This window comes from Antennarius striatus, chromosome 12, assembly GCF_040054535.1.
Source record: "Antennarius striatus isolate MH-2024 chromosome 12, ASM4005453v1, whole genome shotgun sequence".
In the NCBI taxonomy this organism is placed as follows: domain Eukaryota; kingdom Metazoa; phylum Chordata; class Actinopteri; order Lophiiformes; family Antennariidae; genus Antennarius; species Antennarius striatus.
In genome coordinates, this window is record NC_090787.1 from 173,478 (window position 1) to 191,477 (window position 18,000).

General features: G+C 41.1%; 3 protein-coding genes across 5 annotated transcripts; 2 read left to right on the plus strand and 1 right to left on the minus strand.

Annotated features, from left to right (window-relative positions):
- Positions 1-6,444: 6,444 nt before the first annotated feature.
- Positions 6,445-7,500, plus strand: cxcr2 (chemokine (C-X-C motif) receptor 2). The gene has a single exon (XM_068330161.1). The coding sequence runs from the start codon at positions 6,445-6,447 to the stop codon at positions 7,498-7,500; it is 1,056 nt and encodes a 351-aa protein (XP_068186262.1).
- Positions 7,501-8,434: 934 nt separating this feature from the next.
- LOC137604762 (fas apoptotic inhibitory molecule 1-like) lies at positions 8,435-11,342 on the plus strand. 2 transcript variants are annotated; one of them, XM_068328776.1, is made up of 4 exons: positions 8,435-8,855; positions 8,928-9,156; positions 9,645-9,694; positions 9,774-11,342. In XM_068328776.1, the coding sequence occupies exons 1-4, from the start codon at positions 8,742-8,744 to the stop codon at positions 9,921-9,923; spliced, it is 543 nt and encodes a 180-aa protein (XP_068184877.1). In that variant the 5' UTR covers positions 8,435-8,741; the 3' UTR covers positions 9,924-11,342. The 2 variants fall into 2 exon arrangements, with proteins under 2 accessions (XP_068184877.1, XP_068184876.1); XM_068328775.1 differs by having other exon boundaries at positions 8,435-9,156.
- A 42-nt stretch (positions 11,343-11,384) lies between these two features.
- parp9 (poly(ADP-ribose) polymerase family member 9) lies at positions 11,385-17,980 on the minus strand. 2 transcript variants are annotated; one of them, XM_068328772.1, is made up of 8 exons: positions 17,827-17,980; positions 15,904-16,797; positions 15,485-15,697; positions 14,806-15,021; positions 14,558-14,618; positions 13,027-13,502; positions 12,769-12,928; positions 11,385-12,285 (listed from the first exon to the last, which is right to left on the minus strand). In XM_068328772.1, the coding sequence occupies exons 2-8, from the start codon at positions 16,780-16,782 to the stop codon at positions 12,005-12,007; spliced, it is 2,286 nt and encodes a 761-aa protein (XP_068184873.1). In that variant the 5' UTR covers positions 16,783-16,797; positions 17,827-17,980; the 3' UTR covers positions 11,385-12,004. The 2 variants fall into 2 exon arrangements, with proteins under 2 accessions (XP_068184873.1, XP_068184875.1); XM_068328774.1 differs by lacking the exon at positions 17,827-17,980 and adding an exon at positions 17,459-17,805.
- Positions 17,981-18,000: the final 20 nt, after the last annotated feature.

An 18,000-nucleotide genomic window follows, 5' to 3' on the forward strand; every position in this document is an offset into this window, starting at 1 on the left:
TATTTATGCCAGTGTTAGGGTATTGATTCCCAAGTTCACTAACAGGGGAGATGTCCAGAACCGTAGCAACTACACAGACATAAAACTGAACACTTTCTTGTTTGTGGTGGCGATTGACAGACCACCAGATGGAGTCAGGATACTAGAGTCCCTATGGATTATGATGTTTGCAGATGATGCAGTGATCTGTAGTGAGAGTAGGGTGAAGGCTGAGGACAGTCTGTGTGTGAATGGGAAGGAGGTGAAATAGTGACAATACTGGGTGTGAAGGTAGCAAAGAGACAGGGGTTTAATTATTTGGGTTCAGTCATCACAAGCATTGGAGGGTGTGAAAGAGAGGTCAAAAGGAGACTCCAGACAGGGTGGACTGGAACTGGAATTTTGTTACTCATTTCTTTGCAAAATTACTTCAAGCTTCCACGGATGTGACCTAATAACATAAAATCATTGTGTATTAATCATTTATTAATCATGAGATACAGGAATTCAGGTTAACTTTTAGCTTTACGAATGAGCTGTGAACAGTTTGTCCATGCTGGGTTTTTTTTTCAGGACTCAGAGCCCTTTTAAGTTTGGCTCACAAGCTACTCAACACAGTTAACATACATTGAGTGGTGTAGCTAACACAGTAGCTGACTTTTTCCAGGGCATGTGGCGATATTCTGGTAAACAATGTTGAGACAGTTCACGTAAACTTATGTAACTAATATATACAGGATCATGTTTTAACAACTTTTGCTCATGTCTCTGACTGAGATTACAAGATCTTAAAAAGTGATGCTGGAGAGGCGAAAAATGTAATGTGTACCCACATTAATTACATCACAATAATAAACTGCATTGAGAACACAGTGTCTTGTTTTTTTATATAATATATATTGTATAATATATATTGATTTCTAAAATCAACACAACAAATGCCATATTGTTCAGTACGAGCATTACTGTAGGCTGAAAATAGAGCAGCAGCGTGGGAGGTGGGACTGCATCTCAGATTTTTTAAAGATGTTTCATTTATACAGAAAGATTACTCTAAAATCTATTTTCAAAAGCTTGTGTAAACTAACACCCAATCTGCAGTAAACTAGACAGTAAACAATGGCGACAACACAGAGTAGAATGTCTTGGCCCACACATCTGTTGTCCAGTCATCCACTAACAACACCGGAAGGCCAGAAATATTATATAAGTGGTCATCAACAGCAAATGGGGTTGGAATCGGTCACTCTTGTTCTCTCTGCCTCTTCCTCCAGCCACAATGCCACTTTTCCAAAACAATGCCACTATCCTCCCATCCATGTTCACAAACATCCCACCACTTCTTCCTATTTACACATGTGCATCATTTCCTCATCAGCACACATAAAACTATAAGTTTTATTATGAAATTAACAATTAGAGTGAAGAAACAGACAGATTTCAATGAAATTGGAAACAAATGGTTTTCACTCAATGAGTAGCATCTGAAACAAGATTGTGACGTGTTGTGGGACTGTATGGTTTTAGCATGAGCTACTATATAAAAGGTATGACAGGGAATACAAACTTATAATATGAAAAAGAAGAAACTTTACACAACTGTAAGTTGACCATCTGACGTCTAATGCAGGTTTACGCTGCTTCCTGTTCTAATATGAGCAAAAAAAGATGGGACGTGTCAGCAGGACATTCATAGAAGTGCCAAGTCAGGATTTTAATAGTGAACTTCTTCTAAGTTCAGTGTAACTGTGAAAAAATGTGAAGAATAGTTCATAATGTTTTTTGCAGTGGCATATTACAAAAATATGAGGAACAGACAGGAATCTCCATGGATTTTAAAACTGAATCCATAAAAGACCAAAATGGTCTACAGGCTATTGGGAAGTTAATACCAATAAAAGTCTTAACTGACAGGCGTGTACACTGGCTACTGTTTCCTCATGCAACCTAAAACCTGCCAACACCCAGGACCTCTCAGTAGTGTGTCCACAAGCTAATCTCCAGTCATCAAGCACACAAAATCACAAGTAAACAGAGCAGGAGAGTCCATGGGAGGATTTCTTGGGTGGTCCCATTTCAAACTGGAGGCTCAGAGGCCAAACAGGCCAATTCACATACAAAGGTCTACAAACAGCAATTCAATTAAGGACAGAAGTTACATTTAATAATGGAGAATATTAATTCCCCACTAACGAATGTCACAATTTTTGGGTTGCTGTTTACTTAATCACTTTTAAGTCTGAGTATACTTTGAATCTACCATCCAGTTGCAACAGAAACCTTCACTCACTGCTGGTTAAAAGGTTACATTCTTTTCCCTCATTAGCAAGTGTATGTCAGTTGGAATCAGGGTTCCAACTCAAATCCCTTTAAAATACCAGACATACCCTGGGAAAATTAATCTTGGTACTAGATGGTTGGTGAAACAAAATGAAATTGACTCGATTTGCGATTGATTTGTGATTATGCAAACAATGAAAAAAGGTGATCGTGACAGTGAATGGCTGGAACCATTAACTGATGGAACTAAGAGCAGTAGAAATCATAAATCATTAAAAAAATCCCCACATCTAGTTACTTAAGAAAGTCTCTCCCAGCTTTAGTCATGTTGTCTCCACATACTTGTTTGACTCTCTTGCTCCAGACACAGTCAAGAACCATTTAACTGATGGTCTGTTCTGGATAATTTTAGGTAGGTTATCTGACTGGATACTGCCGGTCACCAGATCGTCTAGTGGTGACATGTAGAGACACACAACTCCTGGAATCTCTGTGTCAACATTTCACCTAGCCTGTCCTCCCAAGTGTTTGGACTTTGGGAGGATTTTGGAGCAGCTGGAGTGAATCCACACTAACATGTGGAGAACATGCAGACTCTACACAGAAGTAATCCTTGACCGAGTCTCAACCTGAACCTTTTAAGTACCTGGAATGGCTGAAAGACAAGGAGTGACTTTTTAGAATATGGCCAGCCTTTCTGCAGATCATGCTAATTAGAACAGCATGTGGTTTAACAGTCAGTCTTAAAATGGATGGCCGGAAAGCATTTCCTTTGAGTTAGGACTGAGAGGAAGGAGATGGACGCGGTGACACATGGTGGTCAGCAATCACCAGGTTTCACCACTGAAGGACTCATGTGTTGGTGATGTGACCCATGTGCATATTGGATATCAGGAGGATCAGGAGTTTTCAATTCAGACAATTTGGATGATAAACCAAAAAGTGCCAAGCTACAGACGTGAAATGAAACAAAACCACAAAACATGCTGAGACAATAAACTGTTGGGTAATTCTCCACTTCTCATATACTACAATTAAATACTTTCATTTGAATATTTTACTGATTGTGTTTTATTGATATAGGTTTAATTGCCATTGCACATAAAATCAGGGTTCCATCGACCATGAGATGAGAACCCCCCCCCCCCTCCACGTGTATTTGTAACAAAAAGACAACAGTCAACAAAACAATAGAGACAGGACATTTAAGAAAAATATACAATAAAAAAAACACAACGTAAGTTGGGAACCAGACAAACAAATATTCAAGAAATTTTAGTTTATAAATGTAACGCCTCACTCCTTGTACTATTGTACTATTGTATATGAAATTGGAAAGTATACAGGAATAGAGGTCTCTAAGACATAACCCCCCAAATGTTTTCTTCTGACATGGAATTTGTCCTTGGTCAGCCCCCAGTCTCTCTCTTTTCTTCTTTTTTGCCTCAGTCCACCCACGATGTCAGCCAATGATATTAGCAGTGGGAGGACCATACCTGACCTCACTAACTTTCCCTTGATATGATAACGTGAAGGTCTTGACCAGAACCGTGATGAAATTGCTGCTGTTTTTAATGTACTTTTATTTAATTAAAGTTACAATTTCTAGTCTACGGTTCCATTTTGGGTTTTGTATCTAAGAAAATCAATATCATGAGCTCAGTGTAAAGAAGCAACAGTGTGTGTGTTATGTCAGACATTTAGGTAATGTTTTGGAGTGATGTCTACTGAAGGTAACTTGCTAACCGCTAGCTCTGGATCTCCTGATAATTCCACTGTGTTCCTTTTGATGTTTTTGCTCAAAAAGCACCCAACACAAAGATGCCAAGTAAAATTCCAAAAATTTCCTAATTTTAACAAACAACCATACCACTTCTGACTTCCTGTTTTATCGAACCAAAATTAGCTCAATAGTCTTGACAGTTCATCAAAAAGTTAATTCAAAGAAATGAAAAAATAAACATAATCTTACCCCCCCCCCCACACACACACGCATTATTTTGCCTGTTATAGTTATTTATTCAGCTGCATCTCCTTCAGGATGTGTGAAAAATTAATACAAGCACGCTGTTTAAAGGTTTCCTTCCTTATTCCGGACACACAAAAAAAGAAACATTAAAAGCTACATTATCTTTATTCTTGTCCTGAAGGACGTGCACCTTAAACTCATCTCAGGAACGCTGCTGCCCCCTAATGAACAAAAAGTTAACAGCAGGACTGAAACGAGACATGGTTACTGTACTTTCATAACTCGCCATAAAAGACATTAAAAAGTGTTAAACTAATGTCATCCTCCTTGAAATATGTTGACAGCTGAAACAGGTGTCTGGTTAGCAGCAAACATCACCGAACATCATTTCTCAGTCGATTTCTCAGTGTGTCATACATAGCAAATGTTTATTCCTCTTCCTTTACAGTCTGTCACAACCCTGCTTGAACTCGCTTCAGAGAATGTCATGGAAAAGTGTTAGTGTCTGCAGTAAAATATAATAGGTTTATAGAAAATGTAAAACCCTACACGATCACCACAAGCTCTTATTAATCATGTCAAGAAAAAGTACTTATTAAGCAGGCGATTGCATAAATAAATGTCTATGCAAAAATTCTCTGTAATTTTCTATACTAAATTAACATTCCATTAAAACCACATTTGTATCTGTTCTTTTTGTCATATTTTTTTGGTTATCTGGTTGTAGTTCCTTTTATTCTAAATGACCAGCTCAGCCTAAAAGGATCCATAATGTCAAAGATTATCAAACTAACTTGTAGTATCAGTTACCACCAAATTCCTCAGCAAATTGAAATATTATGCTCACCTAGTGACTCCATTTTTTGTAGATGCACATGCTTAGCAGGGTCTTGTTGAATGTGCAGCCTTGAATGTTGATGGGTGGGCTTAAGTCTGGACAGGTCACCAGCTCAACAAAGTTTCAACACCTAGAAAGGCAAACAAACAATCACATCTACAGAAAATATAGAGTCACCAGTCCACTTTGCTTTGATGTTTTTGAACTGTGGGAGGACAGTCAGGAAAATTTAAAGTCAATTTAAATTCAATTTAGTACAAAGTTAAATTTGGTTATTATGTCATGCAAGGAGTAACAGTTAAGCTTTGTGTACTGCATGTTTTTGGATGAGACAGGGTGCTGGAAAACCTGGAGCAAACCCATGTGGCCATGGAGTAAATATGGTGAGGAACAGTTCTTCTGTTGAACCTAGGAATGTAACTGCGTTTGAAGGACACCAGGTCCTGCTCTTCTACACAGAGAAGTAATTTGCCAGTTACTTATATGACAACTTTGATGTTTTTCTGGTAGCTCACTTCATAGAGATATTCAAACTAAATGTCTTCATTTAGATTGCTTAATATCTGCGGGTTATGTACAGTAGTTCTCTTGAACTGCTATTGCATGACTCGATGAAGATTACACAAGGTCATCTCCCACATCTCTGAACACAGGCAACACCCTGACCATTTGCTGAAAGGACGGTTGAAGATGCAACTTCGCATCAGTGTTTTAAAGTGTTTCTTCTTTCTACTGGTTTTCACTGATCGAGGAGGAAAACAGGTAAATAACCGAAAACCTTATGCTCATTATTCATTCATTGTCACATGACCACCGCTATATCCGCCGCAGCGGGTCACGGGGAGCTGGAGCCTATCCCAGTGGCATAGGGCGTGAGGCAGGGGACACTCCGGGCACGACGCCAGTGCACCGCGGAGCCACACACGAAGACATACAACCACTCACACACACACTCACTCCTACGGGCAATTTGGGACCAGCCAATCAACCTGAAGCGCATGCTTTTGGAGGTGGGAGGAAGCCGGAGAACCCGGAGAGAACCCACGCAGACACGGGGAGAGCATGCGAACTCCGCACAGAGCGGGACTCGAACCCGGGTCCGCCGTGTTGTGAGGCGGCAGTGCTACCCACTGCGCCACCGTGCCGCCTCTTATGCTCATTATTCTTTTTTAAAATAATTTTAATGTTGTAGCCCAAGCGATTAATTAATTTAGTGATTCATATATATTTTTGATAAATGTGGAAAATTTTAAAATAGATGCTCAAGTACATCTCAGATATAGAAGATACCATAATGATGCAATCTTTCTTCTGATGATTCTTCTACTCCTTCATCTACAAACTGGAATCATTTATTTTGATGTAGCTCCTGACAACCATGGGATTGCTGCTCAATGATGCTGACTTCAGTGCATTTTACAACTCTACAATTCCTGCGTATGACGAATCCTCCGCTCCATGCAGTGTAACAGTGCCTGGATTCAGCAGCATCGGTCTGATGATGGCATACATGGTGGTTTTTGTCTTCAGTATGGTAGGAAACAGTGTGGTTGTCTGTGTGGTTTGCAATATGAAGAACGGAAGAAGCAGCACAGACTTCTACCTGATGCACCTGGCGATGGCAGACCTTCTCTTCAGTATCACTCTCCCATTCTGGGCCATCAGTGCTCACACTGGTTGGATCTTCGGCAACGTCCTCTGCAAAGTCCTGTCGAGCTTGCTCGAGACATCGATGTACGGTAGCGTCTTCCTGCTGGTGTGCATCAGCATTGAGCGTCATTTTGCCATCGTGAGAGCAACACGTGTTCTGTCCTCCCATCATCTGTGGGTGAAAGTGACATGCGGGGTGGTGTGGGTGGTAGCCCTGCTGCTGTCCCTACCTGTGGCAATTCAGAAAGAGAGCATGGCCACCCAAGACCTAGGTCAGACCATTTGCCATGAAAAGCTAACTGGTGAGAGCGGTGACCACTGGCGTGTCAGCATACATCTTTTGCATCATACGTTGGGCTTCTTCCTTCCACTGGTGATGATGTCTATCAGCTATGGATGGACTTTGGTGACGCTGCTCCACACACGTAACCAGAAGAAACACAGGGCCATGTGTGTCATCCTGGCAGTGGTGCTGGCATTTGTTCTCTGCTGGCTGCCTTACAACATAACTGTACTGATTGACACCTTAATCCGAGGAGGAGCGTTGGAAGTGGAAACTTGTGAAACTCTCTATATTGTTGAGGTCATACTAAACGTGACACAGGTGTTGGCCTTCATGCACTGCGCTGTGAATCCAGTGCTGTACGCCTTCATTGGGCAGAAGTTTCGTAACCACTTACTGTCGATTCTTTACAAACAAGGCTTCATCAGAAACAGAGTCTTTCGTACACACTCTGGTAGCAGCACAGGGATCATCAGATCTAGAAACACCTCTACCACTTAGGATGAAATGCCTGACCAGTGAATAATTTACATCAGCAGGTGTTGTTTTTTTCAAAAGGTCAGATGCATCGGTAGTGAAAGTGGTCAAATGTGGTATAATATTACATGAACAGAATGATAAAGAGAAAACCTAACAAGGTTTGATTTGATGCCAGAATGTTCTTCCTTTTTCTTTTCTTTTTCGCTGTGAATGTCATCCTCATTATTTGACCACCTCAGTAATTAATAGCCGTTTGTAGGCTGCAGTTCCAGATACTGACTGGATTTTTTTTCTACTCGCTGTATCAATTCATGTCTGGGTTAACCGATAAAGAAAACCCAATAAAAAAGGAGACTCGTTCTGCTCCACACTTTTCCTGATTAAAAGCGAGCTAATTTTGCCCCTGTACCCAAATGTTTGGTCAGGTTACTTGTAAGAATACAAACTTGTTGTATAAATAAAGTGTGTTGAATGTAACTCTCTAGTGATGATAGAAGGATAGACAGACAGACAGATAGACTAGATAGATAGATCTCTGTATTCTCCTGTTTCCAAGTGTCCCTCTATAATAACCAGTGTTCAGGATCTTAATGACCCAAGTCATCCACTTCATCCCCAGCCTCCAATCTCTCACCAGACTCTGTAAATCCCTGACCAGATGCAGGTGTTCAATCGGCTTCTGAAAAAAAAAAATCGTTATCACAGTGATCAATATTGAAATAGTTTACTCCATAACATTTTAAGTGGGAACGAGACAATAATTTTAGGGGCTTCCAATTCAATCCATAAGTAAGACAATAACTGCTATATTATGTGGTTAATACACTTCATGATAAATAAATCACAATTAAACAAATGTTTTTTTTCTGATTTCTCACAAATTCTAATCCAAGTCTTATGAAATTACAAAACGGCATGCTTTAATTTTGAAACCACTGCTACCGGAAGTTGTAAGACAAGAGCTAGCTCTAACTTTTAGCTTTTAGCTTCTTTCATTCGTGGGGAAACTAGTTTTACCGTTAATGCTGCGACACTAAACACTGTCGTGATCGTATTTGTTCCACAGTCTCTACTGCAGAAAAGAAGCTTCCATCTAACCGGGAGTGTGCGGGCAGTGTTCGTGTTTTTACCCTTCAGCCTTGACGTCAGCGCAGGTAGCTTGAGCGATAAGTAGCGGTAACGGTGAGTCACCTGGGTGTCAGTAGCATTAGCATTAGCATTAGCATTAGCATGTGCTCCATCATTCGTCGTTAGGGGAAAACATGTCGAATGATCTTGCTGGCGTGTGGGAGGTCGCGCTGAGCGACGGAGTCCACAGGATCGAGTTCGAACACGGAACGACAACCGGGAAGAGGGTCGTCTGTGTTGACGGAAAGGTAAACAGTTCGGTTGTGTTTTGGGGGATCTCAGCTCGGTTCCATTCGCGGCTGTTCTTTCTGGTCTGGCAGGAGATCCTGAGACGAGACTGGATGTTCAAACTAGTGGGGAAGGAGACGTTCAGTGTGGGCCAGTCGGACACCAAGGCTACCATCAACATTGACGCCATCAGCGGCTTTGCCTACGAGTACACGCTGGAGATCAACGGGAAGAGCCTGAAGAAATACATGGAGAACAGGTCAAAGGTCACCAGCACCTGGGTCCTCAATCTGGACGGGACTGACTGCAGGGTGGTCCTGGGTGAGCCTGTTTTGGTGTCCCCGTCCTGTCATTAATTATGTTATTGATCATTAGGGTGTTTTTGGTATATGATTACTGAGTATGTGATGCTCAGATATGTGTGGTTAAAATATATCAGAGTTTATTTTTTCATCTTTATGGTCAAACAGATTATTGGACAAATATTGAATATTTACCACAAGGTGATTTTTGGCCCTTCAGAACCATCCACCTGTAAGCTGGAACTGACACTAAGCTATTTAACAGCTTTAAGCTCTTCACCAACGTTGTCATCTGGATTGGTTAATCCTTCTTAAAATTACACTGCTTACAGTCCATCAGTTGGTTTGTCACTGTCCAGAAGCATGACACACTCACAAACTATCATATATTATGGTGTAGTAGAATAAAATATGTAAGGATACTATACTACGATGGCAGTCTCACAAATGACCCATAACCCATATCCCAGCTGTGCTGAAAGAACATTCTCACATTTTCTCTTTCAGAGAAAGACACCATGGATGTTTGGTGTAATGGACAAAACATTGAGACTGCAGTAAGTATAATAGCAGGAATTGACAATGACTATGTTTGCATTAAGGAAACATTACTGTTTGTGTGATTTGCTTTTGTAGGGGGAGTTTGTTGATGATGGCACAGAAACACATTTCACGCTTGGAGATCACAATTGCTGCGTGAAAGCCGTGAGCAGCGGGAAGAAAAGAGACGGCATCATTCACACGCTGATCGTGGATGGGACGGAGATAGCCGAAAGCACAGAGTGACCGCCAACGTGTCTCCGCATTTAATGTGGCAGCAGAGATTTGTGGACAGACCGAAAACGTCTTTTCTAAATTGCTGAGAATCAGGGACCCACTAACAAGAGATGGTCACCCATGCCTGGATAGCCATGATGGTAAAGTAAGCTTGTGATGTAATTAATATAGGACGAGGTGAGGATGGGACCTGTAGACAGGGTATCTGTAGACGTGAGGGTGCAGCCATGAACTTCACTCAGATAATGAAATGTACTGTCTTACAATACTGAAAAAGCTTTTACATGTTCTTTGTATTGATATGTTATAAAGTACAGCACTGTTCTAACTATTGGAGGCTAGATGTGCCATATAAGTGACATGAACATGAGCAGCTGTTCTCTTAGATGTTTGTACCTGTTGTCATTTTGTAGAACACGAACTAGCCATTTTAAAGATCACACCGTCTGGTAAACGCAGAATGAACTGGTTTGTCTTCATGAAATACCGGGCTACAGGGTCGCTCCTCGAATGTAGCATTGTTCTAGTGTGCACTGCTCAGAGGCCTGTATCACAAAGCAGCAGCAGTTGTTGTTGTTGGCATGGTAACTTCAGGGTTAACTTGGGTTTTGTTTTTTTTCCCAGGGAACGTTGCCATGGTAGATTAGTGTGTAAAAGCGCCCCCTACTGACGGATCAGTTAAATGAAAAATGGTATTTCATTCCAGGATAGTCCTTGAACAGGGACTCGTTGAAGATTCTGTAGTTCGATATGTTCTAATAACAAGGTCCTGATCGAAGCACTAAAGCCTTGATTTACTTGGAGGATGAAGCATTATAATTGGTTTTATTTGCTCCCACCAATTTAATCATGTTCCCATGGCAGCATCATTAACATTGAAATCCCAGGGTTAATCCTGAAGTTATACTGTAGACGCGCATGTTTCTTTACTGCAAGCCTGTTCATATAACTTATGAGCTTTTAGCAGACTGCTGTAGAGGTGAAAATATTCCTTGTGTACAGTTTAATGACTGTAATATTTCCTTAGCGATCATTGAAATTTTACTTCAATGCCAGTAATACACAGCTGAAGAAAATGATATTCAGACATGTTGTCTCCTTGCTGAGACGTGTGGAATCCTGTTGTCTATTATTTATGTAAAGGCAACTGTTGCAGCTAGACAAACTTTACAATATTTTTCTATTAACCATTGTTACAAATTAAAGGTTGAAAATTTCTCCAGTGGAACTCAAGTGTTTATATTTTCTCAGGAAAGACATTGTGATTTCTAATGTATTTGTTTCATTCAGTCTTTGTGTCTTTCCTGCATAAAAAGATTTATGTGTCATTCAAATTTGTCGTTGCAGTGTGTGTTTGTAAAACATGAATCCATGAAATGATCTTCAAATGTAATTACTAAATATGTGTTCCATGTATTCATATTTTCCGAAGTAGTGCAATAAACAATCAGGAGTCAAAGGAGGACAGAATGGCAAAACTCACTTTTTAATTATTAATACCAAAGAACAAAATCTAAATGTAGCTTTTAATATTTTTGTATATTGGCATCAGGCACAATGTGAGTCTATGAAGTTTGTACAGTGAGGTTAGATCATGCATTTGTAGCAGTGCTTTACTGGTGAGGGAATATGTGAATATAAATCATTTGAAATCATTATCGGTGGAAGATATATTGGTGTTTGTGTGTGCTCCACTCACAGGAGCCTAATTTGTGTTTTCTCAGACATTTGGGGCATGTTCAGACTGGTCACCAATATCCGATTTTTAGCCCATCCAGATTGATATCGGATATCTCGTTTGTAGTCTGAACAATCCAATCCCACATGAAATCAGATTTTTGCTGGATTAATTGAAACCCCATTGGGGGGGGGTAGTTTCATATCGGATATGGACAGATGCGTCTCAATCTGAATAGCTCCAAACACTCCGGTCGGATATGGTGGTCCGTGATGTCACTGTACGTGAAGCGAGAAGGAAGAGCGTCGTGCATCACGGAGCGGTAAAAAAAGAATAAACTGGCAGTGTCTGGTGTGTGTGAGATTTTCTCCACCTCTTTATACTTGGAGGACACCGTGACAAATATCCGTCTTCAGACCCTCCGGACCTTACAGGTGATGATGTATTTGGGCAGAGCTTGATAACCACAGAAGATGACGGCAATGCCGGGTCCTCCGTTTACGCTGTCTAATCTCACATTAGGAGCTGACCCAACAGCAGGCGGCAGAATGAGACCTGGTTCACCGCGGGTGGAGGCTCCTGTCAGCACCTCGGCCTCCACAAAGTGAATATACTCCCAGTGGTGCTCCTTCCACACTTCCATGGCCATTTTCACTGTGCTGGCAAAGTAGATGCCTTCTCCATATGCTGGGTCTGTGTACAGAGGAAATTATTTACAGCTTGCAATTTCGAACCCTTCGGTGGTTTTTGAATGCCTGTAACTGTAAAAGGTACATTTCTCAGTCCATGTCTCTTTAGAATGGATTTAGTGATCAGAATGTGAATTATCTAGTCGTGGAAGAAAAAGAAATGTGAGCATTTATGCCCAGAACTCATTTTTACTCTATAATTCAACCTCATTGAAGCTATAACTGGTTGATAAGCAATGACCACTGTTTGAGGTCTTCTGGTAAGCAGGATGTCATGTGACCGCCAAAGCAAACCATGCCCGTGTTTTTCACATAGATATGACTGACAGAGGATTTAACTGGGATGAAGAATCGCCAGAGATTGGGATGGCACTACTTTCCAGTGAGGAACGGGCAACCGAGGATGAGGTACTGAAATGGTTAACAAAATGATCAGTTATCAGATGTGAACGATAAATTTGCGCCATCTTTAGAAGAGTGATCCTACCGTCAGGCGGTGCGTACTCGGCACTGAACCCAATATGGCCGACCATGTCACAGAATTGTGCCTGTATGCGTTGAAACATTTTTTGGGAATTGGGGGAGAGTAGCTGTTGTTTCTTGATGTCAAACAGCATCCTCAGCGTTGTGTTCTCCACTTTGTCCACCTAGGAATCAAAGATTCCACAGATCATGTAACCAAATGTCCAAACTTTACCCTTAGCTGTTACAACATTCAGAAATGTTGTAGTTTCACATTATGTACCTTCACCACATGCAGCCCCGTGTGTTTGAAGGCAGTGATTCTGTCTGTAAACTCTTGCCTGAATGGCTCAACAGGTTTCTTTTCAAAAGACACGGGGTTTCCTGACATCAGCTGCATGGCGCGCTCTTTCCCTCTGACAAACTCCCTCTGGATGTCGCAGAGCATGGCCTCCACCTGCAACCCGGAAACTGCAACATCTCCATTTGAATCCCCGTCCACCAACATGCTCGCACAGCCTCTCTCAAAAAACTCTGTGAGGGAAAGGCCATTTTTCATCAGGCGGGACAGCTGTAGGTGTTCTTGTTCTCCAAAGTGCAGGATGAAGTTGTTGCAGATCATGACGGCGCCCGGGGAGTTGAAGAGAAGGCTTCGTAGCCACTGCTCAGCCTCCGCAGTCGCTTCCTCAGACGGGCCGCTCAGGCTGATCAGTGGAGTGGAGGCTCTGCTGTCATGGGAGTCGTCTCTGTGATCAGGAGCTGGGGGGGTGACATTACGTCCACTGTCAGAGCTGTGATCATATGTCCAACTACACACGCTAGCTTCACCAAATTTGACACATAAACATATTATAGCACCATGCATTTTGAGACTGATATTTTTTTTTTCAGAAACATGTTTCTGAGGGTTTGTCTTTTTGTCTGTTGGGAATTTACATTTAACTATGGAAATAACCACAAGATGCATCTGCTTACACAGACATAGATAGCACAACACTTAGTCCTTGTCTACCACATAATGTTCTAAACACAGAAGTACAGAGCACGCACAACACATAGATAACTGATACATGAGAGGCTGAGTCAGGTGGCTGGTGAGCTCATTAGTTCTCAAGGAGAACTTATGGCAGACACCATTAAGATGATGGTCTATGAACATTGTGATGATGAGCTCATCCTCCAAGGAGAGTCTAACCCAAACACTATAAAGATCACGTTCAACGAACACTCGGGGCTCTCCTCCAAAGGTTTGTTCTGCGTCTGCAGGAGAGCCCAGCGCTGTCTCCTCACCAACTTGTAAACTACTGAACTTCAGTAAACTTTGTTTGGAATACAATTTGTCTCATCATTGGAGAAACACCTCTCAACCGAGTTAAAGAACCGAAGAGGGTTTTGTTCAGAGCAAAACCCTAACAAAACACGTACCTGCCAGGTTTAGCAACCTTTGCACGTAAATTAAACATGACTTGCAGTAAATACGGAGTGAAGATGACACAAGCTTAAATTTTAAATGCTTTCATCTCTTTAATTCTTTATCCAATATCTATTACTGGAGGAGTAGATCTCCTGTACTTTCTTCTTCTTCACCTGGTTGAAGAGGCTTTTGGGGAGTTTTTCCCACCCAAACTTAGTTTCTACGGGAATAATTTGTTAACTGACGTTAGCTGTACCTCTCTCCATCACAACCACTAAATAGGGAACAAGGATTAAATTATTTTGTGAATCCTTTTGTTATGGTATATGCAGTGACAATTACAGTATCATCACAGAACAATCTTGAAACTGTGCACATGAAATAAGAATTGCAATGTTACCCTTTTTAAAGTTGAGATCCGATGAATGGTGGGACAGATATCTCATTTGTTCTTCAAAAGCCTAGAAATGGAAGATCATTCATATGTATTTATATTTCTTTAGGTTACATTTTTTTAATTTTGAATTTTTTTTTAATATCATTCCAAGAAAAAAATTTAAGCATTACATAAAAACTATGGACAGGAGGTGTTTACTGAATTATTACTCTTACTATTATTATGTCATGCCAACAATCTTGCAAACCAACCGTAAATATCTTGTGATTGGAAGGAAATATGACAAAATAAACGTCTGTCTTCTCTTGGAACTTCCGAGAGAATTCGACCACAGCGTCTGACATGACCCGGGCCACTTGTTTTCCATCTAAGCCGAGGCCTCCGGTGCCGATGGCAGGAAATGAGATTGACTTGTGGTGATTTAAGAAGGATAAACACAAGCACTCCCACACTGACACAAAAAGAACCTGTAATGAATGAGAAATAGAAAAAGACATGCACTGATTAAATACCAATATTTGTTTTCTTAGGTCCATTCTGTCATATTATATCAGACCTTGACCTTGAGAAAACTAGGTCAAGGTCAAATTTCAACTTTTGTACAGTCAGGAACCGAATAAGAATGAAAGACAAGGAAGACGGCTAGTGTAAGACCATAGATCAAAGCTAGTGCTTTGATCTACCTATGCACTAGCTTTGATCTATGGTCTTACTCACACTGGACATCTCCATATGCACTAGGCTATGCACTAGTCAGGTACTACTTTCAGGTTACCCTGACCTACCCTGAAAGTAGCTCAGGGTATGTTGTGGGGTGTTGTAGTCTCTGACCGCCTTGGTTCTAATTATAATTGATTTCTTGATAGTTTTGGAGCGATTATGAATAAAACCTATCACCCCTTAATCTATATCCCATAATTCACATTGTACCTGTTCTCTTTTCTCTTTCTCCTTTTCGTAGCAACAGGTGTGATACACCTCCTTACACTGGAGCCCGTAGGCTTTTGTGATGATGACTTTTCCGTTCGCAGATGCCGTATTCATTTCTTCTTGCATTTTAGGACCAGCTTTCTGCAGTAAAGCTTTGGAGATCTGACCAACCTTCAAGTCTCGTTTGAACACAGTGTTCACGATGACATCTGTCTGCAAGGAAAAGGAGGCAAAAACATAAAAGCTAAAACGGAGCTTCTATGGTTTGTATTCATAAGTCATGAAAATATTTATAAAGTATCCTGTGGGAGCACACACACACACACACACACACACACACACACACACACACACACACACACACACACACACACGATCATTCAATGAATATATTAGATAGAAACTTTGTAGATTCGTACCTGTTGATCTTCCATGTAACCGCTCTTCAGTGTCAGACGCACGTTTCCAATCCGGACAGCAGCTGCTGACATTTTGGCATCGCCTTTGCTTTTACCTGCTCCATCCTGACTGCGTGTCGTGTGTAGGCCTAATATCTGGCGACAGGCTCTCTCCATTTCCCACACTGTAGACTCGTCATGGTTCACAAACATGATCTCTGTTGGTTGATACCCTGAAGCGTGTTCATAGTACTGTTTCACAGCCGTCACTATGGTGTTGGCACATTGCGCCAGGGGGTAGTGGAACAGTCCAGAACTTATAGCAGGAAGGGCAACAGTCTTCAGACAGGATTCTTGTACGATGCTAAGAATGCTCCAGATGGTCTTCCTCAGAAATGGTTCAGCCTTCCAAATCTCTTTATTAGATGGTGAATTTGGTAGTTGTGGCCCCACAGCATGAATTATCTTGCTGCATGGTAATGATCCAGCATCCATGATGAGTGCGCCCCCTACTTGTAATTCACCATACTTTTTGATGTAGTCATCACTCTCTTTTTGGATTTGCGGACCACCAGCGTTGGACAGCGACAGAGCGACGCCACCGTTATGCTGCAGATGGCAATTAGCAGCGTTTACAACAGCATGCACTGGGAAGTTTGCAAGATCAGCCTTCCACACTGACACCTGAACACCTGCAGGAAGCCCAAAAGTAACCCTTTTCTCTGGGCCAGCAGTGGGCCTTATCTGTGAAGCGAAGCTTGTGGCGCCTTCAAGACCCACACCTTCAAAGGTGACCACACACCCAAATTTGCATCGCAGGACATCAGTCAGTGCTGCTCCACATTGTCTCACAATGTTGACTGAAGACCCTCGTAGAGGAATATCCAATGTGCTGGACATGGTGCCTAATCAAAGCTGTATTAAAAAACAAAAAAGATATGTGTATGTTATACAATGACAACAAAGGCAGAATATGGAAATATTTAAAATTGTGAAATTTATCCTTGCGATACTTTATTGATTCTCAAAATCACTTCTGGTTCTAATGAACCAGTTATATTTATTTGTGGCTGTGGTTTTGCTTCATTTGAGAATTTTAATCTCCTTTTTTAGTACCAGAAACCCTTTGACACATAACTATATTTGGGCTTTATGCATTAAAATACTATTTAAATGACCAAAAAAATACAGGCCTCCCTGGCAATGTGTACAAAAATAGAAACCCACCGTATGTTTAAATTCCCATTTTTCATAAGTTGAAGATCTACCTCTTTCTGTGTTACCCTTGAAAAATGTTAACTAATAAGTTTTGAATAATTTCTTTTTTAATTACTATTTTGGCTAACTTTTTGAATAATTTCCCTTTGGGATTATTAAAGTATTCATTCCTTCATTCATTTATTCATTCTACTTCGTGTCTTCACTTAACTGCGACAAATCATCATGACCACCATCAGTTGACAAATGTTCACCTTCGATGGTGTCTGACACATAGGGTAAGACAAGAATTCCATTTTTTTTTAAAAAATCACTTACTTCAAACCATAAATACTGGAAACAAAAGTCTTGCACTTACATTTTGTTTTTCCACTCCCTCCACTAGAGGGAGACAGAGACCTCGATTTTTTTAAGGTCGATCACCTGTTTCAAGTGGTCCGATAGGTGTGTACTAACGAGTACACATGGGATACAGTCTCATTAGAGTATTATAATTATTACAGTACTGTATTATTAACAGAGGCTAGGAGCATTAGTAGCTCTAGACCCTTCTCTTCAGTTATCTCTCCCCATACATAAATAAAATCTCCACTTTTAAAAACAATGCGTTTAGAGCTTCAAACAAAGCCCTGAGCTTCCCGTGAGGGTAAAAGTAGCACCAAAGCTGTGGAGGACGTGGAGGATTCCCCGGAGCCCGTGTGTGGAGCCGATGACCGTTAAACTCACCCACACAGTGGAAGCACCGACGAGGAACAAACCTCCCTGGCTTTGTTTGAAACTGGTTTAACTGGGAGGTTGGTCCAAAAGATATCGATAAACTACTGTTCATAAATATGGCGTCACTGATCAAACTCCACCAAACAGGCGAAAACAAACTCCTTGTCTCGTTTCTTAGAGAAT

Excerpts from the sequence above, each read along its gene's own strand:
- cxcr2 (XM_068330161.1), top strand. The coding sequence starts at position 6,445 with ATGGGATTGCTGCTCAATGATGCTGACTTCAGTGCATTTTACAACTCT.
- LOC137604762 (XM_068328775.1), top strand. The coding sequence starts at position 8,742 with ATGTCGAATGATCTTGCTGGCGTGTGGGAGGTCGCGCTGAGCGACGGA. Across the intron at positions 9,157-9,644 it reads TGACTGCAGGGTGGTCCTGG|AGAAAGACACCATGGATGTT; the intron begins GTGAGCCTGTTT and ends TTTCTCTTTCAG. Across the intron at positions 9,695-9,773 it reads GACAAAACATTGAGACTGCA|GGGGAGTTTGTTGATGATGG; the intron begins GTAAGTATAATA and ends TTGCTTTTGTAG.
- parp9 (XM_068328772.1), bottom strand. The coding sequence starts at position 16,782 with ATGTCCAGCACATTGGATATTCCTCTACGAGGGTCTTCAGTCAACATT. Across the intron at positions 14,619-14,805 it reads CCAATCACAAGATATTTACG|GCTTTTGAAGAACAAATGAG; the intron begins GTTGGTTTGCAA and ends TTCCATTTCTAG. Across the intron at positions 12,929-13,026 it reads CGGGGCTGCATGTGGTGAAG|GTGGACAAAGTGGAGAACAC; the intron begins GTACATAATGTG and ends TTTGATTCCTAG.